Source organism: Podarcis vaucheri (assembly GCF_965113315.1).
Source record: "Podarcis vaucheri genome assembly, chromosome: 4".
NCBI lineage: Eukaryota > Metazoa > Chordata > Lepidosauria > Squamata > Lacertidae > Podarcis > Podarcis vaucheri.
Window position 1 is genome coordinate 24532311 of NC_138762.1, and position 14518 is coordinate 24546828.

Sequence of the window (14518 nt, forward strand, 5' to 3'; positions counted from 1 at the left end):
TTGGTGATATGCACTGAAGAATCCATGAAAGTTTCATCCTTGTCTTCTTGTCCCTCCAGTGTCTAACTTGACTTTATAATCTCTTGATGCACCTATTTTAGCATCCCCCGCTGAGCAGTGGTGCAGGGGGTCTTTTTCATCTGCGGGTTTGTCAGCTGAACATGTGCGCGAGTGAAAATTCCATTACCAATGGAAGCAGCATGGGAGGAACTGAATTGCTCATAAAGCATCAGTCTGGCTAAATCAATCGTAGAGTGTAATTTTTATATAAACACAGGAGGTTTTGCAGTTCCATAGTGACTGTTCTTCCATTTTAAAAGTTGAATGTGTAATGTGCTCTACAAGACATACTTGCTGATGTTGAAATCCCTTAAGCTGCTCCATTATACACTTACTCTTCCCCACACAAACCAACCTGGACCCTGAAGGCCCATCTGAGGTCCTTCTCTGTGTCTCCCCTCCACAGATGGTCTGGAGGGTAGAAACACAAGAAAAGGCCTTTTCAGTGGTGGCTCCCTGCTTATGGAATGTACCCCCCAGGAAGATTTGCCTGGCATTATCTTTATCTATTTTTAAGTGCCTGGCAACAAATTTTCGTTTTATTTGAACTTTTATTTGGCCTAAATTTGAAGGGTTTCCAGTACTTCTGGCCTTTTAGAGTGGCAGGATGTGCAAGACTTGCCTTTTATCTCTATTATTATTATTATTATTTACTCTATGCCGCCCATCTGACTAGGTTGCCCTAGCCACTCCGTGCAGCTCCCAACAGAATATTAAAAACATGATAAAACATCAAACATTAAAACTTCCCTAAACAAGGCTGCCTTCAGATGTCTTCTAAAAGTCAAATAGTTGTTCATTTCCTTGACATCTGATGGGAGGGTGTTCCACAAGGTGGGTGCAACTACTGAGAAGGCCCTGTGCCTGGTTCCCTGTAACCTCACTTATCACAATGAGGGAACCACCAGAAGGCCCTCAGTGCTCGATCTCAATGTCAGGGCCGAACAATGTTTTTTTTAAAAAAGAAATGTTTTAAAAGTTTCTGTTTGTTATTGGTTTTAGTGTTCATCAATCACTTTGGGTCACTTTTGTGAGGAAAGCAACTAATAACTATAGTTAATAATCATAATCATATTTAATTTTTCACCCACAGGAAAAACGATTGAAAGAAAAGGCAGCAAGAAGAGAAGCCAGAAAGAAAAATGCAAAAGTAAGGCTATTTTTCATTCTTTCACAGAAATTTTATGGCCTCTGCATACTATGAAGTGCAAGAGGGAACTATCTTATTTTAGGAATCGAAATAGGCTTTATGTATCTTGGAAAAGAGATCATGGTAGAAAGTTCTCTGAGGATGTCTGTCATGGTGAAAGCGGGAGAAATTCAATGCTGAGAATTGCTGGAGAAGGTGCTGGAAGCAAAACAACAGATATAATAACATCTGTATATGAATTGGCAAAAGGAGAGCCCAGGGTGACTCACGGCAATAAAATTATACAGAACAATACAAAACTGCATGGTAATACACTGTTAGAACCAGCCTATGAAGATCTCCCATCCTTCCCCGCCAGTCATAAGTGTGTTTAAGCGTTACATTGGCCTCTATATTAACTGCAGCCACCACCAATGAAAGTTTCCTCTTAACCTAGTTTTGAAGCTAGGCAGCGTTCCCCGATTGAGAACCTTCAAGGCAACTCGGTAACTTTACCTGGTCTAAAATGCAGTGGCCGGTGTTCCATTTAGAACTCTGGAACCAGCTGCACTGGTTACCAGTTCATTTGAAAGCCCAAAACGATTTGTTCACATGAATGTTGAGAATCCTAAATTGCTTAGGCCCCCAAATATCTAAAAGACCTCCTCAGACCCTTTCAGATGTTAAGATTGTAGTTGTAGTTACAGGTGTTAACTTTGTAGTTCCACCACCCTTGTGTCAAGGGGAGGGAGACAGACAGACAGAACTCTGTTAGGGCATTTATGTTTATTTTCGTGTGTGTGTTATTTTGCCATTAGTACTGCTTCATTATTTCTATCTTCCTTTGTACATTATTTCTATGTTTTTTACACAACAGGGGTTTTCTCTCCCCCCCCCCCCCAGAATGTAAATTTTCATTTCCCTTGGATTATGTATGAACGCATTTGAACGTAATGTAGCCATGACTAAAGGAACTGCAGTGCAACTTTACTGATTTAGTGTTCAGGAAGAGTTTTCTTCTACCTGAAGGTTGGAATCCTTATGCCACACATAATTCCCAGGAGCCAGCCTTCCAAAGAAGATGTGAATGCAAATCGCATGTTTAGCTGTAATTTTGCATTGGCATATTTATTGTGGCAAGATGTTCATCCTGTTCAAGGGACATGCTGATTTTTTTCCAGGACGAAGGTCCAATTGTGTGCGTCATTTCGTTTACCTGAATAACCATGATTTGTACTTGACACTTAGCAAAGATTGGTTTCCTTTGAGAGCAAACTCAAGGTGCTGCTGTGCTGATGCCCTTTCTGCATGCTCTTCATATTGTCAGTGGAACTTGGAGAACTGGACTGGGAAAATGACTCGCATTGTAGTCTGGAAGTTGAGACACCAGTGCTCTTCTTCAAGAAACAAAGACTGGTTGTGATGAGCAACTCTTTATTAAAACGTAGCTTTCAGAAATATCATATTGCAGCATGACGTACAAATCATGTCTGGGGTTGTGGGTACTGGTCCTATAAGCTAGATTTCTGTTATCCAGCCCAGGGTCCTCACAGTCAGGAACTGAAGCCTGATTATTAACAAGACGTTTCTCTGTGCTGACCAGGAATGGGCAGAAGGCCACACTTAGAGAATTTGCACTTCACCTGGCCAATTCAAGCACTTCAGGTAGTGCAGAATAGTGACCTATGTATTAACAGGGACCAGCCACAGAGGGCCTTCGAAACCTATGCTAAGGAAGGGCCATAGCTCAGTTCTAGATCACATGGTTTGCTGGGCAAAGGTCCCAGATTTAATCTCTGGCAACTCTAGGTAGGACTGGGAAAGGCTCTTGACTGAAATCCCAAAGAGCTATTGACATTTAGTGTACACCAGGGATGGGGAATGTCCTTGACTCGATGGACCAGATTCTTATCAGGATTGGCCTTGTTGGCCAAGTGACATCAGGTGCAAGATGCTTTGATTTAACCTTCTTGCTCATCAGCTGATGTTCCAAGTGGATGTGTATGGGAAACTGTCCTCATGGGCCAACTTGGAAGCCCCTGATGGGCAAAGATTGGCCCAAGGACTCGAGGTTCCCTACCCTTCTTATTGACCAGGGGTAGGCAACCTAAGGCCCATGGGCCACAAGCAACCCATGGGGGTCGTTTAACTGGCCCACGAGTGCTTCTGCGGCACCGAAAATCACGTCTGCGCAGACACAGACGCCGGAAATCACGAGCGGGCGCGCAATCTGGCCCATGGAGGGATCTCGGTTGGAGTGAATCAGCCCAGGTGAGGTAAACCTTGCCTACCCCTGTTATAGACAGTAGTGAGCTAGATAGACCATTGCTCTGACTGTAGAATACAGTTTCGTATGTTCCTTGCTCACCTGCATTAGGTGCCTTTGGTCTATTAGGCCCACTTCAAGATTTTGGTTATGACTACAATCATAGAGTTGGAAGGGACCCAAGAATCATCTAGTCCAACCCCCTACAATGGCAGAGCCTAGAATGTCTTTGGAATATCTCTTATATGGACCTCTCTGAGATCAGCTGGAGAATCCTTCATCTGGATCCAACCACTACACTATACCATACTGGTATATATATTTCATAAGACATTTGGGTATTAAGTGCATTTCAGGCAGAAAGGCAATTAAAATATTTTATAAACAAATGAATAACATTTGAGAAAATGTTAGGTAGAGAAAAACATGAAATCTTGAAAAAGTTTGTCCTAAGGTTCGGGAATCTGTGGCCTCCAGGGGTTGCTGAACTACAACTCCCATCAGCCCTAGCTAGGATGATGGACAGTCAGGGATTGTGGGGAGTTGCTGTTCACCAACTTCTGAAGGACCACAAGTTTCCCTCTCATGACCCTCTCTTTGGGAACTGTTCCTCTGTTGGCATCTTCTGTCAGCACCATTTTTTCCTAGTATTTATATACTATCTGATTTTTTTTTTAATTGGAAATTTTATTTACAACATCACCCACCCATACAGAAATCCACCCTCATTAAACGTGAACATAACATACAATGAGCATAACATACAACAATACAAATAACCATTATCCTGTATCTGGCCTCCTTATTTACTTCTTATAAGCTGTTTCCTTTATGAATAATTATTAAGAATTTTCTCATTATAACTTAAATACCATCTGATTTTAGTAAAACCTTTACTTCAAGCAGTATTAAAAAACAACCCATTAAAATTATCGATAAAAGACAGTTAAAGCAGGTATTCCATTCCATTACTAATTAAAATGAACAGTAAACCATGCACAGGTTAAAACATGTGTAACTTCTGCGTGTCTCAATATGCTTGTTATAAACGCACATCGAACAGAGTATTGAACTGCGAAGGCGCCTGCCTGATGTCAATAGACGAAGAGTGTAGCCTACAAGGTCAGTTTTTATCATTTATATATTGCCAGTTTATATTTCTTTTTCTCCTGTTGGAATGTTGATGGAATGGGGTCAGGACACTTGCTGGGAAGTTGACCCTCACTGTGGCCAAGTTCCAGAAATGGCTCAGGAACACTTCTTTTTTACTTTGCCTTGATCAGATCCCAATTCCTACCCCTGGCTTAACAAAGACTGTTTAGCAGTGGTTCATGGTATGTTGTTTTTTGAGGTGTTTCCCACTCCCTGCAGAGCCCTAGAAAAACACCAAAACACCTTCATCTTTGGTTAGGCGTGAAAGAGAGAGCTCAAGAATGGTCAGCCCCTAGACAAGAGATTTTGACAGCTTGGAACCAGGAGTCAAATTCTTGTGAGATTCCTGGGGAGCCAACAGTGATGTGTAGAGAAGGCAGTCCCAAACTGACAGGAGCCCGAGGGATTCTTTTGGAGCATATCCTTGCATCAGAAATCAGTCTAGTTTCAGCACCAGTGCCTGAAGACTTTCACAAGTTCACCCAGGGTCAGGATCAAGGAGTCCCATGTGGGCTTTCATATTTAACGCTCCGGAAAGAAGCTATAAAACCAGCACTGACTATTACAAAAGAAACTGCTGCTGCTGAATCAAAAATACAGGTTTTCTTTTTGCACCTCAGAACTCTGAACCTTTGTTACATATCTTTAGGCACCGGGCAAAAATAAATAAATCCTCTTCTCCCAAGCCTTTGGCTAATTAAACTTTTAAACTGGGGAGCAGAGGGCGGTATTGTTTTGGTTACTATGTTACACATTTTTGTGTTTTTATATTGTAAAATGCCCTGTGATCCTTGGATGAAGGGTGGTATAGAAAAATAATAAGAATAAGAATTATTAATAATAATAATATCCACAAACAACAAAACATTGGTTAGTGCAAATGATTAAGCAATCACTTCTGTATAAGGTTGTGGGCACACATCCCATTCTGTGTAATTTGTTAATTTGGAACAATTTCAAAGGAAGGAGGCTTGAATAATTTTTTAAGTTTACATGGCCGTCCATCAATCAAATTCTCTAGGCAGCTTACACAATAAAAATAAACATTTATGCAGAGTTTAAAACTACAATAATCAAAACAAAAAAATAATGTAACAACATAGCAAAATTCCCTAATTGAGACATAAAGAATTTGCAGCTCTACTTAAAACTATGCTAAATGAGTGAGAGCATAAAGTTTTAAATCTGAAAACAGATTAGAACAGAAAATAAGCCTAGGGTTTGTTTGGAGACACAAGTGTAAAATGGCCTTCAGCTCGTGCCAAAAAGACCATCAAGAAGGGAGGAAACAAATTTCTTTGAGGAGATCATTTCTTAAGCCACCACTGATAATCGCCACTCCTTTGTAACCACCTGTTGCACCTCACTTGGGTGGGGGCACACAGAGCAGGGCCTCTGAAGAGGGTCTTAAGGTTCACGTAGGTGTATGTGGGTTAAAAAGCTACTCACTGGTTATTCTTGACAAGACAAAATCAGGAAGGAACTATCTAAAGAATCAACTGAATCTGAAAAGGATCTCAGGATTTTGCTGTTTTTATTTATCAACTTTTTAAAAAAAGCAATGAAAGCAGCAGTGTATTTTGCTTGTAAACAGTGCGCATAAGGCTTGAGGTTGGGTGTGTTTTTGTGGATCTGGATTATCACAATTTTTTAAGGAAAAAATATAAAGCGGTTTACAACCTTATTAGTGGGTGTAAGTGGGTCCTGTAACAAAATATTGCAGTGCTCCTGTTCAAAATGCCCGCCTGTGCCCTTGGTTCATAATCCATTCCATTCTGTTTCTCCCACTGGTTTTCTGTTCCTCTTCACTCCCCGCCTCAATAGTCAGTCAATATTCTATAGCCGCTGATCATGTTCCGTGTTTCATTTGGGTTGTTTGAGGTTATTGGAATGGGGGGTTGCCCCTTAAGGGCAATTAGAATAACAACAACTTCTGCAAACCTTGAGTTCTCCCCAGCCTTCTCTTATGCATAGGTGGTGCAATTTTGGAAAATAAAATGCTATTAGAATATGGGGGTGTGGTGTTTTATTTTGCAATTGGAAAGAGCAGGCCCTTTCCTACATTTTAAAGAGGGATTTGAGAAGCCGCAGGCTGTGTTATTAATGCTCCCTCGTGCTAGCAAACAGGCTTCCTGGCTGGCCATTCTTCAAGACAGAATAGTGGACAAGATGCAACTTCAGTCCGACTCATCAAGGCAGTGTGTGTCTGTACAACATTACTAGCAATGTGACACACAGAGTCCATACGCATCTTTTGTTATATTTTCACCAACTGCAGACTAGGCACAGGCAGGCTTAAATCGAGTTTAGTGAAATTTCAAATTCTCAGCAATGAGGGAGTGTTGCCTAAGAGCCAAAATGTGTCCTAGGTACCATTTCCTTTCTTTGCAGCCCTAGTGGACTGCAGAGTGTCTTCTGCATCCAGGAATCCTTATCTGGATGAAAACATATTTAGGCATAAAGCGCCACACCATTACAAGATGTTTTTGAAATGGCTTCTGTGAATAGCTGGCTCTGTAGGGCTGCTTATCACCACTTTGTGATTTGTGAAAGCATGCACAGTTAGGGCTAGGATCCATGCCCTTATCTTGAACTTCTTTCAGAAATTTTGCATATCACGAAAGATAACATTGCACACAGAATACAAATCATGGCGGTCTTATTAGAGTTGGTGGGTATAATAAAGAGGAAAGAGATTATCCCAGCTCAGTGTGAAACCGGAGGCGAAAAGTTATATTAGGTTCAAGCCAACAAAGAGAAATAATAGAGATCTCAGAGTCTATTTTTATGCCACTGTGTGTATAAAAAATTGTGCTTAATCCGCATTGACTTCATAAATGATCATGACTTTAAATTTTCCTTTCAGGCTCATGACTCTGAAATGTTCCACATTACCTATTTGGTGTGTGTGTTGATATACCACAAGGGAGAAATGCAAAAATATATTGGGGAAAAATCAAGTTGACCCAGTCCCGTTATCATACCTTTTGAAAGAGGACAGATTTCTGGAAATTGCATTAGGGCAACACAATAAAGATGAATGGGAGTGGAGAAAGGGTAGGGAAAAGCTTAACCTTTCTGCCCCTGCAGCTGCTATTTAAAGTTTAAAAACTCGTCACATTAATTGCACTCACACAATTGACATCAAACTTAGCTTGGTTCTTTGATATTGCTGGGATATGCAATAGGGCTTCTCCCTGATTCTCAAAAACTTTCAGCATTTATATAACACTTCCAGATATTCAAAGCATTTTGCATTCATTATCATGTTGCATTCCTTAGAACAACCTGTAAAGTTTGGCTAGTTGCCCAAACCTTAGTGTTGTGTAATTGCGGTTCTCATTGAAAGTGTGAGCCTGAGTTAGGCCTGATGCTGAATGACTTAATGGAAGCGGTGATTTCAAAACCAAGGAGTTTCTGAATCATAGCTTGCCATTATCCTACACCAGCTCTCTCCACTGAAAACAATGACTTTCTTCAGCCCCTTTTTCATTTGGTAGAATATGAATGGAGTGACCTAATCTTATATTCCAGGTCTTTCAAATATTATTATGTCCCTTTTCATCAAGCTGTTACTGTTCCCTCCCATGCTCTTTGTTACATTTCAAAAGCATTTCTTAATTTATTACCTGCCACTTAGTGTTCACGGTTTATCCATGCAAATCAATATTCCTGGTTCTTGTTTGGTTATCTCATTAATTTAGGAGGATGCAACTGTCTCAAGTGGCTTCTGTTTATTTAAAATTTTCAGTACTCGTTGGCCTGAGAAACTACTGTGTGTATGTGTTTGTGTCATATGTCAGGAGTGCTCTGATGGTGTTTCCTGCTTGGCAGGGGGTTGGACTCTATGGCCCTTGTGGTCTCTTCCAACTCTATGATTCTATGATTCTATGTTTTAAAAGTTCATCAAGGTTGGCTACCAACCTTCAGGACTGCTTTGTAGTAGTCCATCTCTCACATGGAAGGTGTAAGGTCTTCTTCCCTGATCATAGCAAGTTCTGTTTGGACATAGTCTGCACTGCCCCATCCCACTTCTGCTCAAGGATCAAAGGAATGAATGGGAAGAAGGTTAGCTTGGGTGAAAATGATCACCACCAGTTTACAGGTGGAAAACTGGGGGAAGCCATTTTGATTCTGCTCCAGGGGCTCACAATTCATGTTCTGAAATTGTTTTGGATGGGAAGGTTCTAGCACCCAGAAATAATGATAGCGTCCAAAGCTCCACAGTGGCAGTCGTGTGTGGTATCAGCATGTCCTGTCAGTACACGGATTTCCACTTGTGTAACAGGACTGTTCACATAAACTCTCGTGCATGCCCTGCACCCACTCCAAATCTGCTCCAGAGGTTTGGAAAATTTAAAGGAGGAAAGGGGAAGAACATTCCATCGTGCAAGCAAAAATCCTTGCTTTGGCAGAGCATTGACATAGTAGTACTTTGGATACAAATCCAGCAGCTTTGAAAATGTTTTTATTTTATTATTTTATGAAAAAAGAGTTGGAAGAAAGGGGGAGCCTCGCCATGCCACAACTCTAAACCCATTATCTTCCATTTTGCTTGGGGTGGGGGATTATCCTAATGACACCGGCCCCTAGAAAACGGAGGCAAATCTGCCTGAACAAAGGGAGAGTGGTCCTAGTTGTCATTAGCCCATTTCAGATGACTAATGTGGGTGGGTGTGATTATCATGGCTGTTAGCCCTGACCAACAAGCATCTATTGAAATGGCCCAGCTGATCCTATCTGTGTATGCATATGTAGATTCTGTTTACGAGGATGGGAGACCTGTGACCTCCAACTTGCATCAGCCACAGCAAGTACATAGCCATTGGTCAAGTACTGAGTCCAGCAACATTGGGGGTGTGTGTGTGACAGAGGCACAGATTTCCCATTCCTAGTTTACACAGATAGCTGAATGCATGTAGGTTGTTGGTGAGTCTGGTTGCCATGATGTACACAGAATTGGTACACAACCTGATGGTTGCCATAGTTCAGTACTCCCAATTAAGGTTGTCTGAAAAGGGCTGCAAGTGGTCTTGTCCTTGAAAGAGCAAGACCCTTCTCCCCCGCTCTCTCCAGCTGCTGGTCAGATCTGTGGCTATTGAGCAAAGCCGTCTTTGGGGGAGCTTTATTTAGCAGCCTTAAGAATCCAAGCTCTAAATCTTTCAGTGAAGTCCAAGAGAGGATTTGAGAATTAACGCGCCTTGAATGAGCCTCACTATCTCTCCTCTCTAGCTATTTTTCTTTGGCTGTGTTCAGCAGTTTTGTAGATCAAAGAGCCTTCAAGTTTTAAAGCAGAACACTCTGCTTACTGCTCTTTTCCCTCCTACCCCAAAGTTGTTTGTGGCTTACATTTCTACGTGACCTACTGCCAGCACGCCTCCCTATGCCATCATCGATGCCTCAGAAAAAAATAATAATAGTTACAATCAGCAATCAGAAAAACATTGTTTCTGTGTTGGTTAATTATTTTAGGAACGATTATTCAATTTAATTGAGGCTGTGAGGATCATTAAGATTCCAGCTGCTGGAAGGGTTTGCTGCTGAACCTTCAAGCTTCTCCTTTTGAAATACGTTAGGGTTGTTTCAAAGATTTTGAAAGCACAAAACACCCTCGTTTCTTCACCATTATGCCCCATTCAAGAAGAATTGGTACGCAACTGCTTGGTGGTTCAATCACAGCGGTTTAGTGCCTAAGTATAGAACAAGAGACCCAGAACTTGGGAAACCCTCAGAAGATTTTGTTGAAGATTTATTAAGGTTGCAGTCTTAACACCACTTACCTGGGAGTAAGCCCCACTGAATTCAGTAGGAGTTACTTCTGAGTAGTTACAGCTAGGTATGCACTGTAACCTATTGCTCAAAACTTCAAATTCACCTACAGTATGTAACACTCACCAAAACCTTTTTTGTTTTTGGACCTCTTTTGTCCGATCCATCAGTGTTCTCTCTCTCCCTCCCTCCCCCCTCTCTCTGGATAATGCTTTTTCTTGAGACATTCTTTCCTTTCAGAGGTGAGCTATACAATCAGCAGAATTATATGGCGAGCTCTTTCTAGACTGTCCTGCTTCAGCTTGTAAAGTGGGTTGGGAGCTTATCCCCCCACCAATAAAAGTGTCTGGTGCATAAAATGACTCCTTAATAAACTACAAATTGTGATGAAGGCAGATTTTTAAAGCAGTGTTTTTGTAACAAAAAAAGAAACTGTTACAATTATAATTAGTACGCAGTAAATCCATCCATCGCTTCCCTTCTTCTAGTTGGTATAAACAGCTGAATAATTTTTTACATGTTCTTCTAAGGCTGTGGTGCTCACTGCTTGGTGCAGAGCTCCTTAAAGAGGTAAATCATCTTAAGCTGCAATGGGTGCAAGCATGAAATATGAGGTGGGATTGAGGTAAGACCTGTCCTTGTCCCCTCTTTCTACCGTTTGTGAGCTTTTCGCTGGGTGTTCCATTGTTAATATAGCGCATTCTGTTTTCAGTGGTCTTCCTGCCCATCTCCTTTCCTTATGAATGGCGAAGTTGTTTGCATATCTGTACTGCATCATCATTAAATACGGGTACTCTTGTGAGCTTCTTTGACATAAATGACTGGTTGTTTGTGCAGGACCGTTTGAAGTTGTGTCAGCAAAGCAGATCACCTATAGACAAGAAATAATGATCACTAATTGTAGCCTGAGTCAACTCATGCTTATACAATTGATTTACCATTTAGCTGCTCTTTGGGATGGAAATCCATAAAGAACATTAAGTTTCTTTTTAAAAGCTCTCACACAGTATCATTATCTCAGTAATGAATGTTGATTGTGCGATACGGGGAGGGGGGAGGAACATACAATGTTCGTTTTTAAATACTGCTTTCTGAGTCTTTTAAATGGGGTACATTTGCAGTGAGGGCTATTTTTGCTGTCCCCCCCTGGCATTAGTTGTTTTGGTCATGTGTCCCCCCCCTACCCCCGGTCCAGATTCTGCAAGTAATTGCCACAAATGCCTACAGGCCCATCTTCCACACCCTGACCACTAGACATTTGGGTAGTAGTAATAGTAGACAAATTTTGAGGGTAGGCCAAAGCATAATACCTGCCAGTCTACAACCAGTAACCTGTAATCCAAACCTCCACCATCATTTTTCATTTTATTTGCCGGGGAGGGTAATGAATGTAGTTTGTAAGCAATCTTAGCAGGGAACCCCCACCCCCTTGGTTTTCTCTTAGAGTCAGAATATATGGCAGAGTTCACTGACGTACTATTTGTTTTTCAATGGAAAAGTGGCATCTGCTTATTTGGAAACATAATACCCCTGGCTGTTTGGTTTCCTTCAAATACATTTCTAAGCAGCTAAACTGCTTTGAGTCACAACTTTTTTTGTTTTTGATTAAACAGCCATATGCTTCCGAATGGAACAGTCTCAGTTGTTATATTAAATTTGTAGATGACTCGCTACCTTACAAAACTCAATTACCTCACATCCCCCCATCAGCCCTTTTAGGAGGGAACAGATGGAAGAGTTCGGCTGCCCTGTCATGTTTTTCTTGACTTACGATTAGAATTTCTAAAGATAATGTGTCACTCGCATGTTTTGTATTTCTCCTCTGAAGATATGCTTTTGATTGCTCTCTTCCTAAGCCTGCAGGTTTTACGCAGCTGGGGTGCCTTCTGGCTTATGATATGTAGCCGAAACCTGCATCAGTTCAAGATTGGAGAAAATGGATCTTAAGTTGGCTCTTTCTGAGACTGATCACCCCAACAGTAATTAAGCCCCCCCCCCACACCCAGTGGGCTGTTTGGCTGGCAGCTTTTGCTGTCATCTCCATGTCAGGGCCATGTAAATAACAATAAGATATGCAGGCAGAGGAAGGCCTGTTGAATTTGGCTGGGGCTCTTCAAACATTCTGTATTCAGGGCACACATTCTGTGTTAACCGTTCTGTGGAGGAGCCTCTACTCAGCACATCATGGTGGTTCCTGCATTCTTAAACACAAGTAGGCAGACTTTGGGCTTGCGGGATCTACTTTTTTTTAAAAAAAAACCAATCAGATCCTGAGATCCACCAGTCAGAGCCGAGGGCAAAATAGTAGCTCAGGAAGGTGAAGATTATCCTAATATTAGTAGAGGGAGCTCTCTTGGCAGTTCCACCACCACCAGAAGTTCAGGAATGGCGGTAGCCGGGGAGTGGAATCTCCTAGGTTGTGGAATTCCTTCCCCACAATGGTACATATGTCTAGCACCTTCATTATATAGTTTCCACCTTAAGGTGAAGATGCACCTGGTTACCCTTGCCTTGGACATCTGAGTTGTTTTCAGGTCCCACTCACACAATTATTTAGTTGAATACTGCCTGTTGTTGTTGTTGTTGTTGTACAGGTACTGATGAGCACATGCTCAGCCCAGGACAAAAATAATGTCTCCCACTGATGCTTCTTAATATTGTTCCTAAGCAGTGGTGCAAATGTGACCACTGAACCAGCTGTATAGCGTGTCACTTACACTGTTGTTTCATTCTTAAAACCAGCCCCCCTTGCACCTCTTTGTCATGTAATATATATATATTGAGTGCTTTCTTTTTTACATATAGAGGAGATGCCTTTGAAATAATTTCCATATAGTTTTTCTTTCAGCACTCAACATAGGTAGACCTTTTCACAATATTATCACCCTCAAAAGATGAGAGCCGCCAAGGAGAACACCTCTCCTTTCTGGTGCTCCTAAGTTCACTAAGGCAATGTGCACGAGCAACATAACACACATGCAGCTTGGTGGAGGCACCTTCCCTTGAGGTGAGCAATATCCTTAAATAGAGTCACATACCGTCATGATAGGAAACGACTAAAAATAAAAATGCAAAGTTCCCCAGTTTCCATGATTTGGAATTGCTAATGCTACTCAAAACTAAAAATAAGTATTTGCGTAGAACTTAGTTTTGTCAGGTGATGCCTATGACTCACTAACACATATTTTACAAGTGAAAACTATTGTAACCTTTTCTGCTGCTTTTCATAGAATGGATACGCCATATGGAATATCATAGAATTGTAGCATTCATCCAGTCCAACATCCCTGATAGATGCCCCTCCAACCTCTGTGTCAGGGAACTGACATCGGAGGAAAGGGAAGTGGTAAGGCTCCCAGAGACTGGGAGAGAGTCAACAGCCAAAGCAGGGACCAGCAGGGGGAGCGCGGGGTCTCTGGAGGAGGATCTCAGTAATGCTGAGAGAGACGCAGCAGCCCAGGCAGGAAGCAGCAGGGGAGAGAAAGGGGTGAGAGACACTTCGAGCGAAAATAGCGGGGAGGTGTCAGAAGCAACTGCAGGGAGACCCATGCTGCGCCGGAAGCTGCCACGTCGTGAGTCCAGGAGACGCGTTTCCGTTAAGGAACTTCTTTGCTGGAAGCGCTTCCGCAGACAGCCACTGTCAGACTCTACTAGTGACTAGAGCAGACATGTCTGAGGAGCTCTGTCACACACAGAGGTTTGTGGGGTCGCACAAACTCTGAAGGGGCACAATTTTAAGCACAAGCAGCTAACCATCCCCTGACACTCTGTTTAAAAAACCTCGAATTAAGGAGGGAAAAGTGAAATGTATGGAATAAAATTGGTTAGAGATTCTCACGCCCCTTCATGGTTTGAGGCAGATAAATATTTTGGCTTTTCTGGTTCTTACCTGCCTAGTTCCCTCTTAATATACAGAGCTGCAGTGAATGCTGTCCTGTGTCATCTTTATTGCCCTTAAGGGTATAGGAAGCTGCCTTATATGAAGTCAGTCCATTGGTACATCTAATTTAGTAAGATCTACACTGATGAGCGGGATGCGGGTGGCGCTGTAGGCCTAGGACTTGCTGATCAGGAGGTCGGCGGTTCGAATCCCCGCGACGGGGTGAGCCCCCTTTGCTCGGTCCCTGCTCCTGCCCACCTAG

At 42.1% G+C, this 14518-nt stretch overlaps 1 protein-coding gene and 1 long non-coding RNA gene across 2 annotated transcripts in view; one reads left to right on the plus strand and one right to left on the minus strand.

Moving 5' to 3' along the window:
• Nucleotides 1-14518, plus strand: part of DDX10 (DEAD-box helicase 10) — a 171311-nt gene that overhangs the window by 120560 nt on the left and 36233 nt on the right. Inside the window, 1 exon segment of the mRNA XM_082220403.1 lies at nucleotides 1154-1210. Within this exon segment, the coding sequence (XP_082076529.1) occupies nucleotides 1154-1210 (57 nt within the window).
• On the minus strand, nucleotides 10758-12725 carry LOC309531105. The gene is made up of 3 exons (XR_014219081.1): nucleotides 12379-12725; nucleotides 12148-12287; nucleotides 10758-11247 (listed from the first exon to the last, which is right to left on the minus strand). It is a non-coding gene; the product is annotated as an uncharacterized lncRNA (long non-coding RNA).